Source organism: Sphaerodactylus townsendi, linkage group LG06 (genome assembly GCF_021028975.2).
Source record: "Sphaerodactylus townsendi isolate TG3544 linkage group LG06, MPM_Stown_v2.3, whole genome shotgun sequence".
NCBI classification, from domain to species: Eukaryota; Metazoa; Chordata; class Lepidosauria; order Squamata; family Sphaerodactylidae; genus Sphaerodactylus; species Sphaerodactylus townsendi.
In genome coordinates, this window is record NC_059430.1 from 27,153,034 (window position 1) to 27,180,816 (window position 27,783).

General features: G+C 44.0%; 2 protein-coding genes across 9 annotated transcripts in view; one reads left to right on the top strand and one right to left on the bottom strand.

The window, feature by feature from the left end:
- Window positions 1-2,299: 2,299 nt before the first annotated feature.
- Window positions 2,300-17,294, bottom strand: DHX58 (DExH-box helicase 58). 2 transcript variants are annotated; one of them, XM_048500299.1, is made up of 13 exons: window positions 17,170-17,294; window positions 16,230-16,437; window positions 15,936-16,137; window positions 13,796-13,986; window positions 13,516-13,632; window positions 12,848-12,974; window positions 12,241-12,432; window positions 10,957-11,213; window positions 9,699-9,848; window positions 9,319-9,480; window positions 7,463-7,653; window positions 4,531-4,627; window positions 2,300-3,297 (listed from the first exon to the last, which is right to left on the bottom strand). In XM_048500299.1, the coding sequence occupies exons 2-13, from the start codon at window positions 16,395-16,397 to the stop codon at window positions 3,118-3,120; spliced, it is 2,034 nt and encodes a 677-aa protein (XP_048356256.1). In that variant the 5' UTR covers window positions 16,398-16,437; window positions 17,170-17,294; the 3' UTR covers window positions 2,300-3,117. The 2 variants fall into 2 exon arrangements, with proteins under 2 accessions (XP_048356256.1, XP_048356255.1); XM_048500298.1 differs by lacking the exon at window positions 17,170-17,294 and adding an exon at window positions 16,793-16,845.
- A 4,355-nt stretch (window positions 17,295-21,649) lies between these two features.
- DNM1L (dynamin 1 like) overlaps window positions 21,650-27,783 on the top strand; it is a 46,860-nt gene continuing 40,726 nt past the window's right edge. For 3 of the 7 annotated variants that reach the window (XM_048499499.1, XM_048499500.1, XM_048499498.1), the window contains exon 1: window positions 21,651-21,875. In XM_048499499.1, the coding sequence (XP_048355456.1) occupies window positions 21,774-21,875 (102 nt within the window). In that variant the 5' untranslated portion in view covers window positions 21,651-21,773. Of the gene's footprint in view, window positions 21,876-27,783 lie in introns of all 7 variants that reach the window. The other 4 variants (XM_048499502.1, XM_048499501.1, XM_048499503.1 and 1 more) reach the window with 2 other exon arrangements.

Sequence of the window (27,783 nt, forward strand, 5' to 3'; positions counted from 1 at the left end):
CAAGTGGGCGCGGTACCAGAGTGTTCTTGACACTTCTGACTCCGCCATCATCTCTCCAAACAGATTCCATTCATTAGATTTTGGCATTTTTCTTTCTTGGTAAGGTAATGAATGAACTACTTTCTTAAGATATCCCACCCAAGGGAAGGGGGTGGAGTGTGTGGTGGTGGACGGATCCTATGGGAATCTGTCCAAGGCAGGAGGAAAATGTGTGAGGACTCCTGCTTACATCCATCTATACCTGCCGCAACCTATAACCGGAATCAAAGTAAAACCTCTCCAGCAGTTGCTTTGCCAAGTGCAGTGCACACGGGAATGTCCAATAAAGCCTGCCTGAACAGGAGTTTCATTTATATATTGTGACACATAGAGAGCTTTGGATGCAGCTTTATGTGAGTGGCAAAGAAAACATCCCCTGTGCTTGCACAATTCTCCCTACAGCACCCAGCTTTAGGAGCTGCCTACACCCAGAGGGCCTTGGATCCCAAACATCATTAGGATGTCATCCATTCATTATTCAATTGCTGGTGATCACTTCACGTGTACTAGAGGCGGTGTGCGTGCAGATTCAGAATTTACTCATTTTGATGCCGTAACTTGGAGAACAGCACTATGCTGTCATTCTCTTCCTGACCTCTGCAACATGTATATAAGGGGGAAATGCATGCCAGTGAGTCACGGCCAGCTCCTTGGAGCATCTTTCTGTGGGCTATAAGTTTCAGCCAATTAGTTGAGAACTAATATGCCAAATATTATAATATATATCCAGCCTTAGACTTCTCATTCCAGTTTTGAAGGTATCTAAGTGACACCCTTGGTGGAAGACCATCATTTTTTAATTGATGCATAGACATGAAAAGCAAAGGCAAGAAACTCACAGCCTCTGCCCCATAGAGACATATCCCTTGATACTCACTCCTCCTATGAATGTGTGAAGAAGCCCTTTGTAGACTTTCAATGTAAAAGGCTGCTTCAATTTATGATGAACTCAGTAGGAAATAAGTAGCGTACTATCTTCTGGTTATACCTGAAATAGCACAATGTGCTGTGACCAGCCTAACTTATGTTTCCAAGACAACTTTTGTGTGGGTGTGGCAGAGGGACGATATCTTGGTCTTCAGTAAGTGTAAACTGCAGACATAGACTTAGTGACTAATGATATACTTGCACATAAGCGGCCAACATTCCTATAAGCAACCTTGGCAAAATTAAATAGGAACAGAGACAATCCAGTTTCTTAAGCACAAATTATGAGAATGACATATTTTTTCAAACTGAACTAACCCCCCCCCCCCCCCGAAAAAATCTGAGCAATGTATTCAAAAGAAGACAATTTTTAGATTTCATCTTTTCTTTTTCCTTCTTGGCAGAACAACTAACAAGGTGGGCAGATTCTTTAAAATTTCCCAGGATGCGCCCGATTGGAAGTCTGTGTGCTCACTGCTTCCGTCATCCCTTCCATTTGAAATAAAAATGTACTCCAATTTTGAATTTCTGTCCTTTAGTTCAGAAATTGTTTGGTTTGAACAGAATTTTTAAGGTAATTGCAACACTTTTGAAATAACTTAATTTCACTAAAGGGGAATTCAAACCTTGTGTTCCTTGATTTGCAGTTCTTTGTTCTTTCGTATTGTGACAGTTTTCCTTTCTCAAATGAAAATAATTTTATTTTTCTTGTTGAATCAGAGGAATTAGGGGAGTTTTGTTTAAAATGAGGTTATTGGGGAGGGTAAGAATCAAATTGCTAATACTAACCTTACTTGAGTACAGAGAAGCCTTGCAAAATGCATAAAATATTTATGGTGAAATAAGTGAGGGAAAGGTGTGAATTTTGTCAAGTCTCTTCCGATTATTACTATAACGTGTTGTAGCTGGAAGCTCCCCTTCCCCTGCTTAAAGCACATGCAATGTCCCCAGTGGTGTTGCCCACAAATAAATGTTCCTTCTCTCAGTCCTAACAAGCTGCGGTAGTGAGAGCTGTTATGAGCAGGTAGGATATGGAAAAGAGAATCGAACTGCATGGACAAATACATTCCGAACATATTACGAATTTCATTGACACACTTGAAAGTTATGGGATTGGATGCTTAATTGATACTTGTGTGGAACCAGGGTAAAGCCTAACTAATAGTGTCAGAGCCTTATACAGTGCTTTAGTATATTACTTTAAATGTGTGTTTCATTTGACAATTGAATTTGATTTTTCAGTTCCATTTGTCGTCCTTTTTTTCAAATCTGTAATTTTTTGCTTCGCAACAAATTGAAAAATGTAAAAAAGAAACAAAAGCAACATTAAAGATTGTGAAAGGAGTTAGGTTTTTTTTCCCTCATTTAATATGTACATGAATGTAAAATATTTGAAAATATTTGTATATATTTTCTGTAACATATGTATATTTGATCCATACAAGTCAGAGCTGGAATACTGTAAAATTACGCACTTTAATTATTGTTGAAAACTTTAAAAATTTGTACCCTGTAAAATAAAAGCAGCATTAAATCAGTGACTGTCCTCTGTGGCCTTAGTTCTGTTGTCCACTTCTGTTCTTTGTAACAGGTTTTAAGCTTCATTAAGCTATATGAAATTATTACATTACAAAGCAAAATCGTGAAGACATAATTTCATCAATCTCAATAAACAAACGGGTCATTTCTTACATTTTCTAACGAGTTAATACGACATGGACTTCTAACCCTCGCTCTCACAGTTGACTTTACTGTTACATCAACTGGGAAACATCAGTCAGCTAGGAACCAATTTCTCTTTGCTTGAATTAACCAATTTAACAAGTCCTCAGACTTATTTACAAATACATTCTTCAGACATTTAAGCAAAGAAATGGCAACTACCTTAAAAAGTTTAACTATCAAAAATTTAAAGAGAAGAAAAATTCCTTCTGAGATTTCATCCTACTTACGTCACAAAGCCAGAGACAGATTCCAGTGCGAGTGACCCTAAAATAAGGAAGGCAAGCCGAGGATGGTGGCCCTTGTCTGGTTAATCTTGCCACGCCTTGACACAGCTTGTGTCTAGTTTTTCTGCCTTTAAAGTGGCCGGCTCCAGCAGTGCTATCTTAGGCCTCTTCCACACTTGTTTTTCCTTTTCTTCTCTGAGCATTAAATGTCCAGCTCGAAGACTGTTTCACAATATTGGACATAGTCAAACTCCTCAATGGCAAAAGTGACTTTGCTCCATTGCTTGTAGGTTCTTCTGCCATCTGGGCTTTCCACCACGAAATTTTTAACTGAGAGCATTGGCAGGGTGACTGCTCGGTAGATCATTTCCATTCCCCAAGCCTGTGTGGACAGAGCCAGTGAGTTTAGATTATCGGAACTCACCTTGATCTGAATACAGAATCACATTTAGTCATGTCAACAATGGATAAGTCAACAGTTTTTAAGGGGTTTTTTTAAATGTATTTATGTAAATGGCACAAAGACAACCCTCACATGATGCAACTGTGTCCCTGACTGAGAGTTACATCTAATGGGACATCCATAAAGCCTTCTCAGATGGTAGAGGTGACCACCAAAGGTTCTTCAGAAGAACAACCCAGGATTTTTAAAGGTTATTTCCTCGGGGATAACCCCGTATTTTCCCCAAATTACTAATGATTCTCCTGCAGGGACTTGGAACAAGGTAAGGAGGAAGGAGCAACAATTGACTTATCTGATCATTCTCATAACATTAAATGTGTTTAAGTCTGCCGAAATTAAGGGACTTGAGAATGCTTAACTACTGGATCGCAGGCTACAATTATGGAACAAATTGTGTCCAAACCTGACACAAAAAGGTGTGCTTGGATACACAGTTGTGTATGATCTAACATCTGGCACCTTCCTTTCAGTGTTATCAAAACATTTTCAGCTGTGCAGTCTGAATCTGTGTTCTCTTCCCTCACTTCCCCTTTTGTACAAGTTCTGTCTTATATCATGACTCCAAGAATCCAGAGCAAGTAGCAGCAGCAAACGGTTCCGTTCATGCATCCTGGGCTCCCCTGGCTACATGAATGAACTTACCCCAGTCACAATGTGACCAGTAGTAGAATACTTCCCTTTAAGAGTTCAGACCATTTATTTGGGGCTGGAACTCATGATTCACGGTGTGGCATATCTGCTACTGTGTCCTCCTTCACGTATTCTGGTGATAATGCAATATGCTCCATGTCCTGTCCTCCAAATCCATTGGCCTAAAACAGTTCTATCAATGGAGAAGAGCATGGGAAAGGTCTTCCATCAGGGCCCACTTTAGAAACTATGCCTGTGGGGATCTTGGGATCTGGTGATTCTTGGAAAATGCTGAGTGGCCCAAAATTCTAGACTTTAGTGTCAAAAAAATGGGGGAAGTTTGTTCCAAAGGAACAAGTGAAATGAGAAGAGGTCAATTGGATGTGAGGCTGACTCCCCCATCCTTGATCCTAATCCCACTACCCCCAGCATTCCCAATCTGTTCTTCCTCTCCGCCCAACATTTCTCTCTCAAATAAAGCTGGTGAACCTTAAATCTGGCCTTAAATCTGGGGGTGCTTACCTGCCCACATTTATTGCAGCTGATGGAGCAGCCTGGTTCCCAGTCCCTGAAGTTACGAGGAATCTCCACACGGTCAAGTGACTTTCTGTAGTAGAGTCTGTTTGAAGATGAATAGCAACACCTTATTTGGCACAGGACCAGAAACCATAGTCTTATTCCTGACATCCCTGTAACTCCCAAGATGAATATGGCCCAAATGCTCAATCCAGCTAGGTCACCACTTGCTCAGTGGACATCCAGGTTGGGGGTGGGTTCATAAGTGTAGGTGGAGAAAAGTGTGATGTCACATGGTTCTAAGGTATTTTGGTGCAAATGCCTGACTTGGACTAAACTGGAAGTAGAGGCAATGCCAGTTGCTTCCTAGGCTGCTAACAGGTGGGAGGGAATTGATTTCTGCCCCCATGCACTATTGTAAGCAGTTGCTTGGATAGCTTAGCTACATAGCCAGCCCTGCATGGGATCTTTTTCTTCTGAGAATCCTACACTCTAGATCAGGGGTGTCCAACTCTGGCCCCCCAGATGTTCATGGACTGCAATTCTCATCAGCCCATCAGAATGCTGGCAGGGGCTGATGAGAATCATAGTCCATGAACATCTGGAAGGCCAGAGTTGGACACGCTTGCTGTACACATTACATCCCAGACTCCTACTGCCCAGGACACTCATACATACACCATATATTACATTCTAAATGGGCCCCCAGAGTGCATTTTTTAAAGAATCCACACAATGAGGGCAGATACAGAAAAGGGGGCATATTTCTATAAACCTGGGGTTTTAAGTTTGGCAAACTTTTAAAAAAGAGTTTATTTTAAGAACCCAAACTTGGAAGCTTTTTGGTTTCTGCAGAAGAACTCCCAAAGGACTAGAGAAGAATGTCACCAGAAATGATGACTGGGATCTTTATGATCATGTTTGGCATTATGAGGTTATCTAGTAACTCCATACACAGGCATTTTTTAAAAAGAAGCAATGGAGGGAGGGGTTGTGGATAAAGCAAAAGTGATAGGAGGTTTGGAGGGGAGATTTGGGGAAGGAGGACAGAGCAGTGGGTAGGATAAGCAAGAAGAGAGGAGGTTTGTCCTCGTGGCTCCCCTGTTGTACGTATAAATACTTTTAAGTTCAGGTCTAAGGCAGGCATCCTTTAGGCCATGTACATTTCATATAGGAAATTCATTGTCAGAATAGTCCGATGGGCATCAGCTTAATGCAGTGATGGCGAACCTTTTCAAGGCCGAGTGCCCAAACTACAACCCAAAACCCAGTTATCGCAAAGTGCCAACATGGCAATTTAACTTGAATACTGAGGTTTTAGTTCAGAAAAAACAGTTGGCTCCGAGGCGTGTGTGCTTGGGAGTAAGCTTGGTGGTAGTCGGTGGCTTTGCTTTGAAGCAACCGTGCAACTCTTCCAACGGGTGAATCACAACCCTAGGAGGGTTTACTCAGGAGCAAGCCCCATTGCCAGCAACCGAGCTTACTCCCAGGTTCTTTGCATGAAAATCAGTTGGGTTTAACAGAGCTTAACAGGGTTACCTACACTGCTTCCCCAAAACTGGGTCTTAGGTTTAATGCTAATAATCAAGCCCAGCGGCCCAAGTCAGCCTAGATGTGGGGGGGGGGGGGCACTCTGTGCATGCCCACAGAGAGGGCTCTGAGTGCCACCCTTGGCACCCGTGCCATAGGTTTGCCACCACTGGCTTAATGGCATCCCACAAGGGTATTTGTGGCATATAAATGGAATAAAATAAATAATCTTACAATGGGACAGGCAAGTTCATGGTGGACACTTCCACAAAATGGCTGTTAGCGATTACAATTACCATATATACGCCGACTTTTTCAGCACATTTTTTATGCTGAAAAATCCCCCCTCAGCTTATACTCGTGTTGGTTTATACTCGAGTATATATTGGCAAAGTCTTCTCAAGTTACTTTGGCCATTATTCCAGGTGGGCTTACAGAGCTAGTTTACTGTTTTTCTTTGAAATAAATATTCAAAAATATTTAACCTACTGATGCCTCAATTAATGTAATTTTATTGGTATCTATTTTTATTTTTGAAATTTACCAGTAGCTGCTGCATTTCCCACCCTAGGCTTATACTTGAGTCAATAAGCTTTCCCATTTTTTGTGGTAAAATTAGGTGCCTCGGCTTATATTCGGGTCGGCTTATACTCGAGTATATACGGTAGATCAAACCTTTGCATAAAATTGCTGTTTTGTGCCCTTGAAATCAGATGATGAGGGGAAAGTAGAAAAGCCACTTCCCTATTCATCTTCTAAGCTTCCCAAAGACATCAGGCTATCTGTGCACTGCTGGACTCCATGAACTTTCCATTGATCCATAAGGCAACTTTGAACTGTATTGGGTATTGCTAAAGCATCTAAGGACTCAAAATGCACTGAGATTAGTGATCTATTGAAATATTCCCTTTATTCAAAAGTGATAGAGAGGAGGTGCTAAAGCAAAGTGCCTTTCCTGCCGCTTTGTGTTGTATGTTGTGAAGCTCCACATGGCCACAGGCGCACACATCATGCACCAGCGTAGTGTGGTGGTTTAGAGTGGTGAATTCTAATGTGGAGAACCAGGTTTGATTCCCACTCCTCCACATGAGCGGCAGACTCTCATCTGGTGAACTGGATTTGTTTCCCCTCTCGTTCACATGAAGGCTGCTGGGTGACCTTGGGCTGGACACAGTTTTTCTCAGAACTCTCTCAGCCCCACCTGCCTCACAAGGTGTCTGTTGTGGCAAGAGGAAGGGAAAGGAGTTTGTAAGCTGCTTTGAGACTTCTTCCAGCTGAGAAAAGCAGGGTATAAATCCAAACTCCTCTTTTCCAATAGGATCTCCCTCTCTGCCTCCTTGCAAGCCATTGGGAAGCAAACTGGAGAGCCCAATAGCATGACATTTCCGGACGTTTCATCTTTCCTCACCTGAAGTTGGGGTTGATATTTACACGGTGAGTTTTCTCTATTGTGCGCAGGTCAGAGCCATGGCAGACTGCCTCGTTGCAGTTGATGCAGTAGAGACGCATGAGGTCTGGATCGTGTTGCTGGCGTCGCTCCTCACATTGAAGTTCTCGCATCTTGCGCATCACCACAGCCTCATGCTGAAGCTTTGCAATCTGTTGGAAGGAAGAAGTTGTGGTGGAAAGTGCTGTCAAGTTACAACTGACTTATGGTCACCTTGTACCGTTTTCAAGGCACACGACAAGAGGTAGTTTGTCATTGCCTGTCTCCATGTAGCAACCTTGGTTTCTTCTGGTGGTCTCCCATTCACACCCTAACCAGAGCTGACTGTAGTTTGCTTCTGGGATCTGACAAGATTAGGCTAGCCTGAGCAATCGAAATCTCCTTCCGCACATGCAGAATAATGCACTTTCAAACTGCTTTCAGTCCTCTTTGAAGCTGTGCGGAATAGCAAAATCCACTTGCAAACAGTAGTGAAAGTGGTTTGAAAACGCATTATTTTGCGTGTGCGGAAGGGGCCTAAGACAGGGCAAGTATGGGGTGGGGGTGGGACGAGTGTATTTTGCATTTCCAGGAAACATGGATTGTTTTTAAAGCATCCATGCTTTTCTCTGCTCAACATTACTAGATCAACACCTCCCACTTCTCCTTCTTCTATCCCACCCACAGGAAAAAGCAGTTTCATGTGAAGTCATCTATTAAATTGCAGCTTCCATTCTCTGACAACTGTTTTCAGTGTTGATAAGCAGCACTACCCAGGAAATACGTTTTAACTCTTACTTCAATTGCTATCAGCCTCTGGAGCAAGTCACTCTCAGCCACCGTTCTCCAACTATGAAGTAGGAATAATAGCAGCTCACCTGCAGGATCCTTCACAGTCACAGAATCATAGAATGATAGAGTTGGAAGAGACCCCCAGGGCCATCAAGTCCAACCCTCTGCAACGTAGGAACACACAGTCAAAGCACTCCTGACAGATGGTCATCCAGCCTCTGTTTGAAAACTTCCAAAGGAGACTCTACCATACTCCACAATAGTGCATTCCATTCTCGAACAGCCCTTATTGTCAGGAAGTTTTTTTTCCTGATGTTTAGGTGGAATCTCTTTTCCTTCACCTTGAACCCATTACCCCTGGTCCTAGTCTCAGAGTCTGCAAGACAGAGCTACACCAGGCCTACAGTTGGGGACAGTGATTGGTATCTATTTATTTTTAGCTGCCCTCCCCTCCCCCTTCCTTTCATGCTTTCTGATGTTTAAAATCAATGAAACATGCATAAATTAAAGTGGACCATCCCATCCTTCAATGGATTTTATTTTTTTAAAGGTGCCATGATGGAATACTATATGTTATTTTATATGAATATTTCATTTTGTTGTATCTCTATGAGGAATTCTGTTGTAAACTGCTCTGAGCCTGTGCAAACAGGGCAGAGTAGTCTAATAACTGAATAAATAAAGCATTATAGACTTAAAGGTGCAACTTCAGGATAAAAGTAGGAAGGTCGCTTACATGTTGTCTCATTTGGTTTTTTTAAAAATCCTGTATGCAGAAAGTTAATATTTCATGGACAGATTTCCTAGCTTACCCCCCTAATTTGCTCCATTCCTGAATGCAGAGAAAGTTCAAAACTGTGACTCTTCCTACGTTCTGTAAAATGACACAACCCAACCATGTGGAGTTCATAGCAGTTGTGTTTTTCCCTATGTTGTTTGTGACCTTTCCAGCGGTAAGCAATATTAGCTCCCTAAGGACCTCTGCCACTCTTCTGTGTATCTTCTATCACCTCCTGAAGTGTTCTTTTTCCAGGAGATCCTCTTACCGTCTGACTGTATTCCCACAAGGGCATCTTCTGCACCCTCTCAATAGCTCTCTCCATCAAGACTTCCAGGTTCTCATTGAGCTGTTCACGGGCTACTTCCTTGCTGTTGGCCTTGGCCAAGACGGAGCAGATGCTGTTGGAGGCACGGGCACGGCCTCTAGCCTAAACAGGTGCAAACAGGATCATCTGAGTCTATCCCTAGACATTCCAGCCCATCTTCACCCTCACCAGTCCTAGTAACCTTCCACCTTGCCCTTGGGAACTCAAAAGTCCAATGGCATTTCCTCCAAAGATCTATTAATCACTACCTGTCTTTTTATGACAGCAGGTAAAGTGAAATCCAACAAAGTCAGGTCCTTCAGAGAACAGAGCTGACTGACCTGCATCATGGCAATCTCGTTGGTCATCAGTCCGTAACGGACAACGATGTTACATTCAGGAATGTCCAGTCCCTCTTCGGCTACACTGGTGGAGAACAGCAGATTGAGCTGCCCCTTGCGGAACTTATGGAGGACATCTTGCTGCTCATGCTGGAAGAAACACCCGTGGTGAGGTCTAGGTATAAAAGCTTGTTGAGATCTTGGGGTGAAAGCATTTCTCCCTCTCTTATCCCCAAACACAAGGCTTGTGATTGAAAGGTCTTTAGGGTGGGCCATTCCTCATGGAATTCTCTCCCCAGAAAGGTCTACAATTCTATTGGGACTTTCAGAAGACAAAATCAGTTTTACCAAGCATTGAGAGTCTTCAGGTTGACTTCCGTATGGATTTGCATTACCAATTTTTTGGGGGGAACTGGGTTCTTTTTATGTGATTGTATTACTTTAAGGTTTACTGTTCCAAGTTTTTAAAATTTTATATGGAGATCCATCTTGAGGATTCCCCCCGACCCCAGTGGAAGAAAAGGAAGGGTAGAAACATTAAAATAAATGAATAGTGAACAGACCTTTACCCTATAATCTCCTGTGATGTCCAAGATCAACTGAGAGTATCTTGAAATTCATGTAGGGTTTAGGCAAAGACATGGAAAACAGGTAAAGACTTAGGCTGTTTCTGCACAGCCAGAGCAGCGGGGCTGCATCAGCATGGTTCATGCCAGAGCAGGCTCCGCATGGCCGCACATCATCCCAAATGGCTCCTTACCTCCTCCTGGCTTCCATTGCTCTGTGGGTGCCAGGGGACAAGCCCCCATGGCCAGAGCAATGACTGCGGGGATGGAGGCCAGGAGGCGTGTCCCCTGGCCTCCACAGAGCGATGGAAGTCAGAAGGAGGTATGGAGGCGTTTGGGACTGCCACCGCTGGGAAAACACCGCCTTCCACCCGCTGTTCGCACAGCAGCGGGTGGAAGATGCCGTTTTTGAAAAACCTCGCTCCCCAAGTGAGGTTCAAAAGCGGCGTTTTCGTGCTGCTTGGGCAGCACAAGCACAATGCTGCTGTGATGCAGTAGTACCTGCTGTGCGAACAGCACCCTAGGGATGGTGTTTTAACAGTTTAACTGTTATTGAGCTGTGCAAAAACAGCCAAACATTTCTAGAGCACTAGGGAGAAAGCTAGGTGGAGTATGTATACTGAATCTATTCTGCAGTCACTGCACTGTTTACCAAGTAGTTTCCAGGTACGATTCGAGGTACTAACCCTTACCTGGGTCATGTGTTTGGTCTGGTTGCTGTACCCAGCCCCAGTCAGGACACCAGCCTTGATCGCCTTTTGTTGCAGATCAACATTATCCTTTACCCACTGGTATAGGGCATGAGCACCCTGGCGTGTCCGGACAAACACAATGCCCCGTGAGTCGCTGTCCGCTTGGAACCGGTCCTGGAGGACTTGTTGCAATTTACCAAGTTTAGGATTCTCATAGCGTGCATCTTCAGCTACGGCCAAGAGGTGTTCCTTGTTCCCTGAAAGACAAGATACAGTGGGGAACTGTGGTGGGAGGAGATGCCACTGCCCCTTTCTCATGTCAGTTCCCATCCCCAGTGCCTGGGGGGTCTTTGGAGCAAGTGCAATTATGTTGAGAGCAGCTGACTTTCCATGTATTCACACACAACTGTAAAAATAACAAGAGCAGTGAATTTGCTCATCACAAATTGAAATGCTTTCTGAGCTGTTTTGTGCGTGTGTTTTCATCACTTGACAACTATCACATCAAGCGGTCATAGGCATGTGTAAACAGGCCATCATCGACACAACACCACCGACAAGACTTCGCATCAGCTCTGACAGATCAGCCTAGTTAACTTCGTTATTTCATTGCTCTTAATCAAGTACACAGAAATCAAGTCATACGGAGTGGCAACTCATTTGTTTCTAGGCACAATTCAACATGCTGGTTCTTATCACCAAGGCCGTAAGAGACTTTACATCAAAATGTTTGAAGGACCATCTTCTCCTGTACTGCCTAGCCCACCAATGATCTGCCCCGCAAGACCTGCCTTCTGTGCCTCCCACTTTCATAGGTGAGACAGGTGGTGTCTAGAGACAGGACATTTTTGTGATGGCACCTTTCCTTTCGAATGTGGTCTTTTCAATGCCATCAAAACATTTCTCTTTTACCCAGGCTTTTAATAAGGCATTTTATTTTTCCAGCTGTTTTATGGGTCTGAGGTTCATTTTATGGATAGTTTTATATCCCTGGCCTTAGCTTCTTTATTTTTATCCTGATAATTTATTCTTATTTTAACAGCAAGCTGCCTTAAGCAGGAATCTGGAGAGCACGCATAGGAATCTGGAGAGCAGGCATAAATAAATCAATATTTAAGCCACTAAGTGGAGTACACCAGGTAGCATGAGAGCATTTCCTCAAAGTATTCCATTCATGTGCCAACCATTGTTGGAGACCTCTTCTCCCTTGCCAACATTCCCACCTTTGATCGCAACCAAAAGATCAAAAAGTCCTGTTGCCATTCTTAATATAGTCCAGCTTACGGTCAAAGATATCAACCAGGTAGCGCTCAGTTGGATCCTGTAGCTCCTTCATAGCTCTCTCCAGCTGGTAAAACTCCTCCAGAGTTCGGAAGGCATCAATCACACGCACAGTGTCATTGATCAGCAAGGCATCATTGTATTTACGCAGGTGCAAGGCACATACTCGGGTCTTTCGGCAGAATCCTTCCGCTCCTGCCAACAGAGCAGAAACAAGAGGTCATCCCTGCTATCAATCAGATTAGCTTTTCCATTGATCCTTAATGATCCTCTCTTATAAATGGACAGTTATTTTCCTGAGGTAAAGTATGCATACATAAGCAAAAGTTCCTTATGCATGGTTCTGAAGATCACTTGGAGATATGACCTTGTGCAGAAAAAATGGTTTTCAGGTAAAAACAAACACCTCTTGGACTGATTTTCACATGTTTACTAAAGGTCAGCAACTGGTTTCCTCAAAGAGCACAATGAGGAGGGGACCTTATATCTACCCAATTAGGGGGAAAGCTGTTCATTTATTTTTAAAACACATAACCCACTTCTAGCACATGCAAAACTAAAGATAACCCCCTGGCATCAATGTTCTGCAAAGCTTTCATTTTAATATTACCTTCTTTCTGAAGCTCCACAATGCGTTGCTCATATATCTGAGAGCCAAAATATGTAGTTAAGTCAGGCACATTCAGGTAAGTATGGATCTCTGACATGATCTCCTTGATCTTTGCACCAAAGGGATCCTGGGGAGGAGAAATCAGGGCAAGTCCTTTTCTACAACATCACATGGGCACATGGTATGTTGCTTAAGAGTTCCCATGTCACCTTCCCATCATGATGTCTCTATTCCTTTAATCTCCTAACCTAATGATACTTAAAATGGTGTCTGTAGTACCAGGTCACCCCCTAGTGTAGTTCCTAGTGCCCATTGCTTCACCCCCTAAGCAACGAGGCGTTCTTTCACTTTTCCAGAATACGCAAGGCTTCAGAAGAGCCGAGGAAGCATCTACTTTGTGTCTGAAGGGAACACCTGCTTGGAATCAGCTGCCTCCATTGTGAGAGGATGCTTGGCTTGGAACCACCTAATAGTGTGCTGAACCTCCCAGGACGTTGTGATTAGACAGTCTTCAGGGCAACCATTTTGTGACAGGTCCCAACCCGCATCTGCCATTTTGTTGTGGCTCCTACTACACCTCTTCCAGATTCCAAATATGGCTACAGACTCAACAAGGACAGAGTCCTCTCTTATAGCGCACTCACCATGCAGTTTTAGGAAGCACTTACCAGGGGCCGTTCTTCAGTCAGATCATACTGCTTCTTGGGTTGCTGGACACGATCGTTAAGGTAGAACTTATATTTATCAGAGGACATGATTTTTTCAGTGTCCAGGTTGGCACAAATCTGGAAAGGGTAGTGCCAAATACATGAGCATTTGAGACACAGACCGTGGCTAAAATAAGACTTGGCATCCTCATATCACTAAAAGGAATTCCCTAAGAAGGGGAAGTGGTGAAAAGAGGAGGTGTCTGCAACATCTGCACCAAATATCTTCTACTGGCCTCACCTGTAGGATATGCTCTTGGGCTTCCTTCAACGAGTTGGCACCTCCAGTGCCCAACGAGGCTGTGAGCCCAACGATTTGCGGCAGGTTCCGCTGGCCTTTCAGCTTGCGCTCCAGGTAGTTCTGCATGATCTTGTTGTAGGTGCTGTCCTTGTGGGTATGATGGCACTCGTCAATCACCAGCAAGGAGAAATCTGCAAGGTGATGACGAAAGGTAGAAACCCAGACACACAACTGGGGAACTTGTCCATGCTCCATATGCCCCACTAAACATTCCCTTCTCACTGCACAGTATGTAACAGACCTCCCTCTGTGGAATCCATATAATAGCAGCCCCAACTGATTTTTAATTTCTTCTCTGGACAGAGCAAGGGTCTGATGAGGAGGGGCAGAGGCCTGGAAGGTGTGTGATAAGCACTGAACTAGGGAATGAGTGCAAAACACTGCACTGACATTTCTGACTCTCGGAAGAATAATCCTTCCCTCTTTGGGCTCTGCCTGAGAAGCCTCACTGCCTCTTCACTTCAAAGTTCCCTTCCCATCAAAGAAAATCACAATCCCTGTGTGTGTCTGGGTTTTGACTACATCTAGGGAACAGCAGTCTATACCAGAGCAGCCATTTGTCTGTCTGACGCGTTTCCTCAGTAAGATTAGCACCCTCAGAGTTCAGAGAGGCCCTCTCAGCCTCTGCCTCCAAAGCTAATCATTCCCACCATTTTTTTCAGCACCCCACTTTCTCCTCCAGCCAATTAGAAGTTAGCTCTTGCTACTTAACTCTTTCCAGTCATGTTGGCTCTTGTTGGTTACACACTTACCTTAGAGACGTGTAATCCATCACAGATGTCATATTAAAGAGGGAGCAAGCTTGTTTTCTGTTGCTCCAAAGACTAGACCTGAGTTTTTTTTAGAATGAAGGTGGGCAAGTTCTGTTGTAGAATGCTACATTCTTTGCATTCTTTGTGATACGTTTTGTAGGGCAAGGGATGGCCAGGTGAATTTTGGTCAGCAGCAGACACTTTTCAAAGGCTGAGGGCCAGGTTTTTCAAAGTTTTTCAAATACCTTCTAAGGAAGATGAGTCTTTGTGGAAGAAGCATGTATTGTGCAAGTCACTATGACACAGGATTCTGCTTACATAGTAATAACAAAGTTGGTGGCTGTGAAAAGCCCAAGTATATAATATTTACTCAATCACAAGACAATATTTACTCAAACACTAAACACAGGAGTGATATCAGGAAAAAAAGAGTAGGACGTTGTCTTAAATTTACAAAAGTATTGCAGTTATGTCCAATACCAAAAATCTTTTTTTTAATGCATAATATTTTTAGGGGAGTTGTTTTACATGCAGAGTTGTCTTCCTTTTGTACAACTGTGGCCCTTTGTGCACTTACTTTTTTGGCACAGCTGTGTGCATTGCAATAGGATCTCCCTGTGCTTCATCGTTTACAGGTGAGGAGCTGCCCCGATGCTTCCCCCATGCCCAGCTGCTATTTTCCCTGCTTCTTGAGGAGAATGCTTCTGGGTTTGGGTGGCTATTTGCTGCCTGTTACTTATTTAAAAAAATAGCCATCCCTTTGATTGATCGCTCCTGGGTCCTGAAAGTGCCCTGAACCTAAAAAGGTAAGGGTATTATACAAAAAATTATAAAAGCATTAAAAAGGGGGCCCTATTGATACTCCAGATATGTCAGTGAAACTGCTCCTGGGTGGGCAGAGAAGGCAAGGAGGAGCAGAAAGGCTGAAGGAAACAAAACGCATACCTCTCTGCTCCACTTTCCATGCAGAGGCGGGGGGGGGGGGGGAAATCATGCTTTGCCCACTCTTGTGGAGCTTCTCTGACCTGTGGCATGGTGATTTCTGAAGAGGGGGAAACACGTGCAACAGAGAATCTGAGCCAAAGATAATGTACACTTTATTGAGGAGGTCAAAAGTGTGCAAAAGGCCTGTGATATATTAGTGGCTGAATACGTTGTGGATGATAATGCAAGAGCTAGGATGACCCAGGCAACATTCTCCTGAATTCACAAAGGACTATTGAGGCAAATGTTCTGCCATCACAAATCTCTCCCAATGGGGTGAGTTAAACATCTTCACACAAGCACATACACACACACACACACACACACACCAACTACACACTCACCTGTCAGCTCCACATGCATTTCCTCCTCTTGGCTCTGGAAGGCATTTTGTAGGATTTGGGCTGTGCAGATGATCAAATCATTCATCTCCACTACTTCTGAGAAGCACAGTCTTTGGCTGCTCTCTCCACTGATAGCAGTAACCTGGAAAAGGTTCTTTAGGGAGCTGAACTCATTCTTCAGGTGTTGATCCACAAGAGGAACCTAGCAGGGCAAGGAATAATGCAGAAGTAGTAACACCAAAGGCTTGTCTCTTGGAATGGGATTCTTGTCAACCCACATTTCTTTGTCCTTACCGTGTTGACTAACACAATGACTTTGCTCTTTTCTTGGTTCTCCAAGTGCCTCTTACAGATGTATGCAGCTGCCCTGGTCTTCCCAGCCCCTGTTGGCAGCCAAATAATTATATTCTTGCCCTCTAGGGCAGGCTCAATGACTTCCCACTGATAATCTCTCAGCTCCATCTGGGCAGTGTTTGGAGGGCCCACTGATCAACAGGAAAGCCTGAAAGGCAAGCAAGAGACAAGTCAGCACCACATCTGCAATTGGCCACATTCCAATTACAAGCTTTGCAAACTCTTTGGGAGTTCTTTGGGAGTCACATGGTGTACAGCACAGAAAGCAAACCAACTTTGGGGCAAGGGTGGAGTTAAAGAGAAGGCATCACATTGAGAAACCCTGAAGAACAAAGCAGGGTAGCCAGGACAAAATGAAAGAAAATGGTGGAGAAAGAACAAGGAAATATGGGGCCATTGTGGTTGCATTGGTGATAAGCTGTTGTCAACAGCAGCTGGGATCCAAAATCTAGTTTTGCAGTCCAAAACAGAAGTACACCCTTCTAAGCCCATTAAGTCCTGACCTGGACAGCCATAGGCTAACCTGGTTTCTTCGAATGGTTCCTTCCATTCATGCCCGGTAATCTCAGATTCTTAGAATGAGAGATAAGGAACGAAGTTAAGTAGATCACCCTTGTTCCTCTTTATAACCTGGTGCTTTGCAGGCTGGGTAAATCCTGGGCACACCCACAAAGCATTCAGTGTCTGCCTGGATAGGCTTAGGACCAGTGGTGAGATTCAGCAGGTTCGCACCACTTCGGCAGAAACCGGTTGTTAAAATGGTGCTTGTAAACAACCAGCTGTTAAATTATTTGAATCCCACCACTGGAACGGGTTATTAAATTATTTGAATCCCACCACTGCTTAGGACCCTACAAATCCTGCCCTCCCACCCCCGTACCTGTTTCTCTATACACCCAGCAGCTCTTCCAAGCAAAAGCGCAGCTGCTTCTGTCCTCTCTAACCCAGCCGGGGGAAGACCCCAGGCTCCGGAGAGTTTCCATTCCCTCCTCCCGGAAAATGAAACGTAAATGAAAATGAAACCTAAAAGTGTCTCCGCTATGCATATAGGAGCCCCAACCAAGGGGGATTTCGACGGCCACCAACGAAAGGTTTGCAGACTGCCTGCAGGAGAGCCAGCCCGGGTTTAGCAGCCCGCTGAATGTTGCCAGTGTTTCCTGGAGTCCCGAATGAGAAAGTGCTGATGTAGGTAAAATGTCCAAAACTCTGTCCCCCTCCCTCAGCTTTCTCAGACTCATCAGATCCCAACCGCCTAATTCTGGACCTCTGTATGGTTTCACGCTGGGTACAGATCATTATTTCTATTGCAATATAAAGCCCCCTCTCAGCTGGTAGTTTATTCTAAGGTTGATGGTGGCTTCTCGGATCTGTGATATTCCTGGGGGCGGTGGGGGGGGGCAGGGGTGGAACCTGGGGCCGGTGGGGCTTGGGGCGAGGAAAGAAACTCAGCGGAATATAATATAATAGAGCCTCTCAGCCTCCAAAACTGCCATTCTCTCCAGGGGGCTGATCTCTGGAGTCTGGACATTAGTTCTAATTCCAAGCGACCCCTAGACCCCAAATGTTGGCAAGCCCAGCAGTGACTCTAGCCATCAGTACTGCCACCAGACAAAAACTGCTGCATCAGAAGTCACCGAAGACGTGGACACCATTGCATGGAACCCCAGTCAAGACAATTATTTCCTCTCACACTAGAGGGGTTAAATTAGAATAGCAAGTTTAGGAAGATTCAGTTAATCACCTGGGGCTTCTGCTGTCAGTAGTCTTTTCTCTTTTGATTCCACTGTTGACATTTTTGCACTTTGCCACTGTATGTGTATCTGCAGGCAGATAACACTAAATGCACCTGATGAAGTGGGTTCTAGTCCACTAAGGCGGCGATGCCTATGGGTGCCATGGTACCTGCTACCGGTAGTATGTTTTCTGGGCACCCACTTGCTTCTGCCCAACAGCAAAGAATCCTCTCCCAGCTTTCCCCCACCTCACTGAAATAGAAGGCATTTCAGAAGAGTCCTCCTGTCCCAAGTGAGGGATAGTCCAAGACTAACCTGATCTTATCAGAGCTCAGAAGCTAAGCAGGGTCAACCCTGGCAAGTGATTGTGACATGGAGGCAGGCAATGGCAAAACACCTCCAAACCCTATGAAGTTTCATAAATTAGATGTGTTTTGATGGCAAGAAGAAGAAACAGCAGCAGCAGCAGCAGCTGGGTGGGTAGTTGCCTGATAACAGGACAAAAGGAAGGTGATTCATCCAAGAAAAAAGGAAGAAGCTAAGGTTTTTATTTTTCTGAGGGGGTGGAGAATTTCTGTGGCAGAGGGAGTTCCCAAGAAGATACCCTGTGAGGCTGTGAGAAGGCCATTTTCTATCACAGGTCTTTTGCTTTGCACTGTTTATAAGGCTTCTGCTGTCATGAGGGAAAAATGTTTTTCAGAATCTATAAAAAAGAGAGGCCTTGTCAAGTACCCAGCCCTTCCTGAGTGAATGAGCAGAGAGATCCCAGAGATTGAGGATATTTGCTTCTCCTTTCACCCTGACTTCATTATTATTAAATGTAATTCATTATTGATGCTGTTTTGTTTAAAACTTCCAGCTCTGGAGACTTTGTTTTACCTGCTATTAAATTAAAGACGTTTGTTTAAGGGCAATTCTGGTTTTAAATTGGGCATCCACAACACTGTGGCCAATAGCTGGGCCCTTTTAAAGCTAAAAGGCAGCAACAGGATTTGAGGAAAGGCAAGGTCGTTATCAGGATATATCCTCTGCTGCCCTCTCCCAGCAGCTTCATGTAGAGCTTGCAAAGCACAGGGACCGGAACCTTTTGACACCCCAGAAAAAACTACCAGACAAGGAGTGCCATCACTCACAATTCCTACACAATGGATATGAAGGAACCACTGTAAAGCAGTGCTGCCTTTTCCCAAGTCAGGGGCTGTTGAAGTTATTTTGTCACTTCCCCCCTGCACCAAGGTACATACATTGTAAGGTTACCATCCCTGGGCTTGGAACCTTTAAAAACTATGAGACAGAGCCTAGCAGATGACCTTGGTGTAGATGCTTGACATCACTTCTGGTGGAGTGAATGAAAGTGATGTCACAACTTCAGTGACAATCTTGGACTCCCCCCAATATCTATGGTAAAAACTATAGCAATTTAGGACATTCCTAGAGTGTTGCTGATGTTATGATATCACTTCCACTTGCTGAACTGGAAATTACATCATGCCAATCCCCGAGTTCTTCTCTCTTGCTGTTCCAGGGTAGCAGACAATGTGTGGGAGGTAGCTAGGTAACCTGGTAAGGCTAATGTATTGCTTCCTCCCACACTGCTGCTGGCCCAGTCTGAGCCAAACCACTCAATTTAGTCGTGACCGGTGGCAGCATGGATCCAAGTGGCCGTGCCTTCCGCCATCCATACTGCCAATGGCTGGGAATGAGCTAAACTTCTATAGTACAGTGGTGTTTTAACTGAGCAGCCCAAGCAGTCACTTGCCTAGCCTGGATGGAAACCATCTCTATCACAGTTGATGTTATGTGTGGGGAGTCCTCTGTCAGAAACTCCACGTGTTTTGGTACATTCAGTTCTCAGGTGTGTGTGGACTAGATTAGTTTTAAAGTTTGGTGTTCAAAGGGTACTTATTCAGATTGCCAACCTCCAAGTGGGGCCTGGAGATCTCATCTGATCTTCAGATTAGAGAGGTTAGTTGCCCTGGAGAAAAGGGCTGCTTGGGAGGGTGGACTTTATGGCTTTATTCCCTACTGAGGTCCCCACTCTTCCCAGGCTTTACCCAAATTTCTAGGAGTTTCCCAATCTGAAGTTGTAACCCTAGTTTGACCCTTCCTCTATACCATTTTTCCAGCTTGAAATTGCTCTAGGGAGCTGCCCTGGGATAAATTTAGACAAGTACCCCTCTTCTTGAACCACATATATTCCCAGTGCACATGAGAATTTGAGTGTACAAGCTTCCATTTAATTTTGGCCTTATATGGTCCTGAAGATTACCACCCTACAGGTGATCTGCCTCCTTCCCTCTTTCCCTTTCACCTTCTCCAGCATTGCCTCCAAGTTTCCAGGAATTTCCCAAGTCAGAATTGGCAACCCTGACGACCATTTTGATGTTGTCTTGCTCTGCTCCTGCCCTACTGTGTTAACTGCCTTCATTACTTGTGAAGAACAACAAATATATTCAAATTAAAATCAATATAGAGGAAGTGGTAACCAAAGGAAAGGGAAACATGAGGTGGAAATTATTATCCTGAATTAACTACTGCAGAATAGCCCAAAGAGCAACGGAAAAGTTTCCATTCTTGAGTTTTAATTATGGCAGTGAAATTTCACCAGATCTTAGAAGCTAGGCAAGGTCAGCTTGATTTCCAAGGAAGTCCATGATTCCTTAGCAGAGACAGGCAATGGCAAACCACCTCTGAGTGTCTCTTGCCTTGAAAACCCTACACCATGAGTAAGTGTAACCCCTATGTCCATAATGGGTTGACCCAGAAAGGGGTGGAGACTCAAAGCAGCAGAAGGTTGCAAAAACTGAAGTTGGAGGAAGCAAGGCTACCAGGCTGGGACCTTGATTTAATTCTTTATACGCGCTTTACACCTTGTTTAAGGGCTTGCTATGTATGTAGTTGATGGGAGTTCTTTGGAGGACCTTCATCATCTTGGAACCCATTCACCAAGCCTCTGAAGTCTTCATAAGCCAACCACCAGCAGGAAGAACTGGACTTGGCATTATCAGTAGATTGTAAATAAAAGGACTTGAAATGCAACCTAAAAGGACTGTAAATTGTTAATGTTAAATGTTAATGTTAAAAGTGTTATTTGTTAAGGAAGTAAACCATTTTGTTTTAAATTTAGTTCTTTGCAATTCCTTTCAAGTTCTGCCCCACAGAACCCACATATAGAGGTTACATAAGCTGGCAAAAAAAAAGAAAAGAGAAAAAAAAAGAATGACAGGAGTGATCCCCTAGTGGGTTAGAAGCAGGGTAATCCTAAAAACACATTTCTAGGCATAACCCTTGAATAGACCTGAGTAGGAGTCTGATTAGGCCTGTTTAGGATTATTCTCTAAACTCGCCTGCCTACTTTCCCCCAGAGGATGTCTGCTTCCTATGGCGCTCCTCTATGGTTTTCAGAGTTTGTAACTGATGAAGAGATATGGTGAACTGGAAAGCTTGCATTGACTGGTCCTTATAAAAAGAATCAGGTGGATTCTGGTCATGCCGTTCAGGGGTATGGATGTTCCCCAAGCATCCTCTAGGGGGAGTGGCCGCGCATATCCGTCCTTCAACTCCCTGCACTACAATTCCCGCCGTGCCTTGCGGCGCCGGTTTCCCCGCCGCGGCGCGTGAGGAGGTGGCTGCGCGTGGCCTGCTGGGAGCGGGCCGGTGCCAATGGTCGTCCGCGGCAGGGCGGGGAGGGCGGCCGAGTGAGCGCCCTTCCCTGCCGCCTCGTCCTCGTCCATTCATTGCGGCCGCCGCCATGGAGGCGCTGATCCCGGTCATCAACAAGCTGCAGGACGTCTTCAACACGGTGGGCGCCGACATCATCCAGTTGCCGCAGATCGTGGTGGTCGGGACGCAGGTGAGACCGAAGGGCGTGGCTTTAGCCAGGGTGACCCCCAGGTAGCCGGGGAGAGGCGGTGCCGTTGGTGACCCCCTCTCAGGGGGAAGGGGGTGAAAGGAAAGGGGACTCTCCCCAACCCAGCAGAACCATGTTTCCTGAATCCCAGTTTTGCTACCCAAGGATGATTGCTTGACACCTTCCATCAATTATTACACATTTCTGTTTGCAAGATGCCAGTTTTGCTACCCCAAGATGAGTGCATGACACCAGTTACACATTATTTCGCCCCCTCCTTCAAATTATGGCTGTGCCTTCTGTTTTAATTCTTCTCTGCTCTCTCCTGTTTGAAGAGTGGAAAAGGTTTTTTTTTTTTAAAGGTAACTTTAAAAGGTGCATGCCACAGAATTATCGTGAAAGGGGTTATCCGCAGCTCGCTGTACACCTCTGCAGCCACATCTGGTGAGATTGGCGGGCTGTGCCCTGTGTGGTGCTTTGGCGCCTATGCTCATGCGTTGACGTGCATCTCTGACCCATTTCCAAGACTTCAGTTCTTGGGAGGAGGTGATGAATAGCAAGTCTAGCAGGTAGTGCTAAAAATGTTAATGGAAAGAGCCCCAAGAGCATAAAGAGGAAAAAAGTGACATAGTGGGGACATGTGTGAGAAAATAGGTGGGGCTGCTGACAGCCACCATCCCATCTTCAAAAAGATCCTCCCTGGTCTCTTCTGCCACAGAAGAACTTGCTTTAAAACAAATTGTGTGCCTTGTCCAATCCTGTCCCCCTTCTCTTCCTCTTGGCATTCATGTAAATAGAGGCCGTGGTAGGCAAAGACAGTAGGAATATATGTGGAAGAAGGTGCATTGTGGCCTTAGTGGGGAATAGTAATATATATACCCTGTTTCCCCAAAAATAAGACAGTGTCTTATATTAATTTTTGCTCCCAAAGATGCACTATGTCTTATTTTCAGGGGATGTCTTATTTTTCCGCTCCACAGTTGCATGCTCTGGTCATAAGAACATAAGAACATAAGAACTAACCTGCTGGATCAGACCAGAGTCCATCTAGTCCAGCATTCTGCTACTCTCAGTGGCCCACCAGGTGCCTTTGGGAGCTCACATGCAGGATGTGAAAGCAATGGCCGCCTGCTGCTGCTGCTGCTCCCGAGCACCTGGTCTGCTAAGGCATTTGCAATCTGAGATCAAGGAGGATCAAGATTGGTAGCCATAGATTGACTTCTCCTCCATAAATCTGTCCATAAATCTGGTCGACGGGCATGCTTCCAAAGAAAAACTTTGCTACATCTTACTTTCGGGGGATGCTTTATATTTAGCACTTCAGCAAAACCGCTACTACGTCTTATTTTCAGGGTATGTCTTGTTTTTCGGGAAACGGGTAGTGATATATGGGAAATGGAAGGATAACAGGGGCAATAGGAACTGACTTTGGGGGTGAGGAGATGGATTCATATGCAGTCTCTGGGAGGCTAGTAGTTAATAAGGGTTATTGATAAACATAATCACAATTTTTGGAGCACTTTGTATAGCTTTTCTTTGGTACACCGCAATGATGAATTGAGCAACCAACAAACTGCACAGCTGAGGCTAAAATAATACAATGTCCAGATCCCAGCCTAATTTTATTATGGACGAGGGCATGACAAGCAGGTTTTGTTTTTTGTTTTGCAAAAACAAATCAAGCTGGGGAATGGCAAAAAAACAGGCAACTCTTTAAAGAAGATGTATTGTGAATGGGGAAGGAGGCTCTAGTTAGGGTTGTTGGTCTCTGGGTGCCACATGATTCTTTTTATTTTTATTGGAATAAGCTGTCCTGGCTGCCCATAGAATTTGATAATGGAGACTAAAAACACAGGAGGATGGCTGTCACTGTCAAGCCTCAGTTATGAGCTTCACCAGGGCACTGGGCGGGCTGGTGGATAGAAGGCTTAACATAATGGACCTTGGTAGGCAGCAGGATATTCTCTGGTGCACAGATGTAAAGACAAAGAAAAGAAGGTGGCATAAATCCTGCAATTTCAGAGTCAGTTTTGCTCTGAGTGCGATTAGCCTAAATAATGTGGGTGAACCGTGTCCTTACAACACCCCTGTAGAAGTAGGTTACTGAGCCACCGTTTTTACAAGTTGGAGAAAGAAAGCTGAGCGAGTGGAATTTTGCCGAGTCGGCTTCCTGGGTCAGAGCCTACGTGGAGTAAATGGAGGATTCATGGGCAAGAATGAGAACATCTGAAGCTGCCTGATACTGTGTCAGAGCATTGGTCCGTCTGCCATGAAATGTTTTCTCTGATGGATAGCACCTCTCTGAATGAGGTGTGCAGAGAGCAGGGGCATGGGAAAGGGCCTGTTGAAAGTTTCACTGCTAAATCTAAACCATCGTTGTTCTGTAAACTGGCTAGGTGGGAGGTACTCTGAGGGCCATACAAAAGCCTCCCTGATCTCTGAAGGGGATGGAAAGATCAGTGAATACCGTTATGGGTACCTGTCTTTTACCCTTAATTGGACTTCATGCAGTCACGGGGAAGAGTATCTGTAGGGGAATGGCACAGGTGTCTGTGAAATTACCCTTCCCCGGGTACTGTCGCTCTGGTGCATTTCAGGGGGCTTCATGTCTTCTTTTCAGAGCCACATAAATGGTAAGTGTCATTTGGCATTAGGGATGTAAGTATGAAAACGCTGAGAATTGGGATGGGTGGGCAGTTGGGCCAAGCCTATTGGATAAGAGCTGGAGTAGAGCTACTGTGAAGGATGAGAAAGTTGGGAATCCACAAGAGGAGGTTACCGTCAATGGAGGTATGAGTGTTAACAGTCGAAGGAGAGATGCTTCATTGATAGACTTGTCAAACCTGAGTGGACAACCATGCTAAGGTTAAATTCTGTGCTGAATTCCCATGAATTCTGCTATGTAAATGACTGAACAAATTGACCTGTTTTCCTGTTTTAGTTGTTCTGCATAATTTGTTGAGATTTTGCTCTTCATGGCAAGAACAGTGAAACCTGCTGCTGCTGTTCATCTGGTTTCACCATTTTCTGGCTTCTTAGATTGCAGCAGTTGTAGCTGGAGCTAGAAACTACAATTTAAAAAAGCAATGGAATAAAAGTTGAGATAGTCAGGAAGCTAAAGCCTCAGTCCAGTGCACCATTCTGCCTATTTTTCTGCTTCTACATAACCCTGACTTTTGTGTGTTTTATTATTTAATATATTTTTATTTAAAAATATTTATACCCCTCTTATACCAGCCTAAACAAGAAAAGATAGCATGTATGACAGATAGCAGTTTCTAAGGCCACCTGAAAATATATGACTGAACGAGTGAAATGGTTCGGTCTGCAGTGTAGTGAGGGGGCGGACACACAGAATTTTCAGGGTCAGAAAATGTTTCAGTTTGTCTTTGGAGATGAACAGTCCAATTCAGTTAGTTTCCTACTCATTGGCCCCTTCCTCATCTGCAGAATAATGCACTTTCAATCCACTTTCGCAAGTGGATTTTGCTATCCTGCACAGCTGCAAAGTGGATTGAAAGTGAATGATTCTGCATGTGTGGAAGGGATCATTGTGTTGGCTGTTGGATGGCAACTTCAGCAACTGACTTTGATTAATGCAGTACCATTCATTTTTGCAGCAAATAGCGCAAGAGGAAGACCAGTTGGCCCAATTCATGGGTATTTTGAAAGAGTTCATATACATATTAAAGAAAAACAGATATCAGAGTACAAAATGCTTGCATTTCTGATGCCTCTTACAAATATGCTTACCGTGTATACTTTTTAATGATTGGAGAGGGAAGGAAAAGTTCATGGCCTTGCTTATATGTATTATTGTAATGAAATCCTTATTTCATACTTATTTTAGTGCTCAGGTGCATGGAAACTTTAACTTCTTTAAGATGTGACAGTCAACTCTTTATCAACAGTGGTGAACGAAACTCTAAGAAGAATCTGCTGTTTATAGTGGGTTTTTTTGCATCTTGGGAAGCTGGCTTTTAAAACTCTGAACAAGTTTTTGAGTTAAACTAACTTTATTGAAAGTTTTTCATGCTCTTTATGATGCAAGAAACTTGTAAACGTATTAACAAGAAAATTAGGTCCACAAAAACAGTGACTACAAATCATATGAAGAAAATAGGAACTAACGCTTTATATCTCCCTCTGAAACATGCTAAAAATCCCTTTAGCAGATAAGCATTGCAAAAGACTCAGTCTCTTTTGTATTACTCAGTGTCCAGTGCACAAGAGTCTTAGTAAAAACAACAACCCCCTTTTGACAAACAGTCTACATGATTCTGATTTTAAAAAACCCAGATTAACTTTATTTTTAAATAAATTTGTAGAAAGAAGGAGGCTTATAATCTTGGGATTCTTCTGGCCTCTCTTTACTCTTATCTAAATTGTGATGATAGATCCGGTAAACCATAGGTGTCAAACTCGCGGCCCTCCAGATGTTATGGACTACAGTTCCCATCATCCCCTGCCAGCATCATGCTGGCAGGGGATGATGGGAACTGTAGTCCATAACATCTGGAGGGCCGCGAGTTTGACACCTGTGCAGTAAACTAACGATTCCAGTTAATTTGCTTACTCCCAAAGCTGGAAGTTAGTTATCAAGGCTACTCAAACCTTACCTATCCGCGCTAACAAGGTCATAAAACGTAATAAGAGGAAAGACTTGGGTTCAGCCAGGTATTGCATTCCTCTCTAATATTGCATCTAAGATTTTTTTTAAAAAAGTATGAAATTCATAGGATACTAAGGTGAATATGCCCTATTGATTACATAGCAAAAACATGTAACTCTGTGAATGGAGAAGCAGTATGAATGAAGAAGTAGCATTCATGTCTGATTTGCTGCACAGAGGGTAAATGCAATACTAAGATGCAGCTAAGATGCAGGTCCTGTTGAGTTCAGAGGGACTTGTTTCTGAATAGTCATCTGCTGGAAAATTCAAGCCTTCCTTGAGCTGCTTGTATTTGCTGTTCAAGGGATGGGAGACCCACCACGTTTCCCTGCAGTTCATTCACTCCAGTTACTCAACATCAGGATAGGGGGGTGTAACACAACTTCAGCCTCTCTTAGTCTTGGCTTCTGTCATATTGGGATGCTGACCTTTTACACCGTTCCTCCTTTCCCTACGAACTCTTTGGGAAGGAAAAAATAAAAGGTGTGGATTGTCCCATGTACAAGCACCGACTCATTACGGACCTATGGGGTGACACCATATCACAAATTTTACTAGGCACGCTATGTTTTTGGGGCCATTGCCTTCTCCAGTCATCTAAAGTGTATCTCCAGCAAGTTGGGTACTCATTTTACTGACCTAAGAAGGATGGAAGGCTGAGAACCTTGAGTGACCACCTGAACCTGACTTCTGTCGGGATCAAACTCAGGTCATGAGCAGAGCTCTTGACTGCAGTCCTGCAACTTAACATCCTGAGCCACAGGGCTCCTATAAAGGGATAACAGGTAAGAGTGTAATAAGGGATGAGAGGCAAGAGAGTAATAAGCAGATTTATCGTCTCGTCCATGTTATCCTTCTACAAAATGACTCTTTGTCCTTTGTCTTTAATGACCTTACCTGGTGATTTGTGTACTTCTCAAATGCTGCAAACCTCTTGAGCTCGAAATGTCAGCTGAGGGATCTGAACTGCAGTCCTAGCAAGTAATAGGCTTTGTAAGTGGATAATGTTTCATGAAGAGCACTATGGTTAATACCTGGATGCACCTTTTAAAAACAGAGAGAAAGAAGAAAGTAAAATCTTTATAAATTGTGTTTAAATTTAGTAAACTAAGATTGAAAAGTGAACTTGCCAGAGGGCACTGATTTGGAATTTGAGCAAGAAAACAGAGCACGTTGGACACTTGATGTAATGGGGTCTCCTGGGTTCCAGGGAGGATTATCAGGACATGAATAATTTTT

Coding starts and splice junctions, on each gene's coding strand:
- DHX58 (XM_048500299.1), bottom strand. CDS start 16,397: ATGGAGCTGAGAGATTATCAGTGGGAAGTCATTGAGCCTGCCCTAGAG. Junction 9,849..10,956: donor AGACCAAACACATGACCCAG/GTAAGGGTTAGT, acceptor TGTTTCTTCCAG/CATGAGCAGCAAGATGTCCT. Junction 7,654..9,318: donor TGTGGGAATACAGTCAGACG/GTAAGAGGATCT, acceptor TCCTTCCAACAG/ATTGCAAAGCTTCAGCATGA.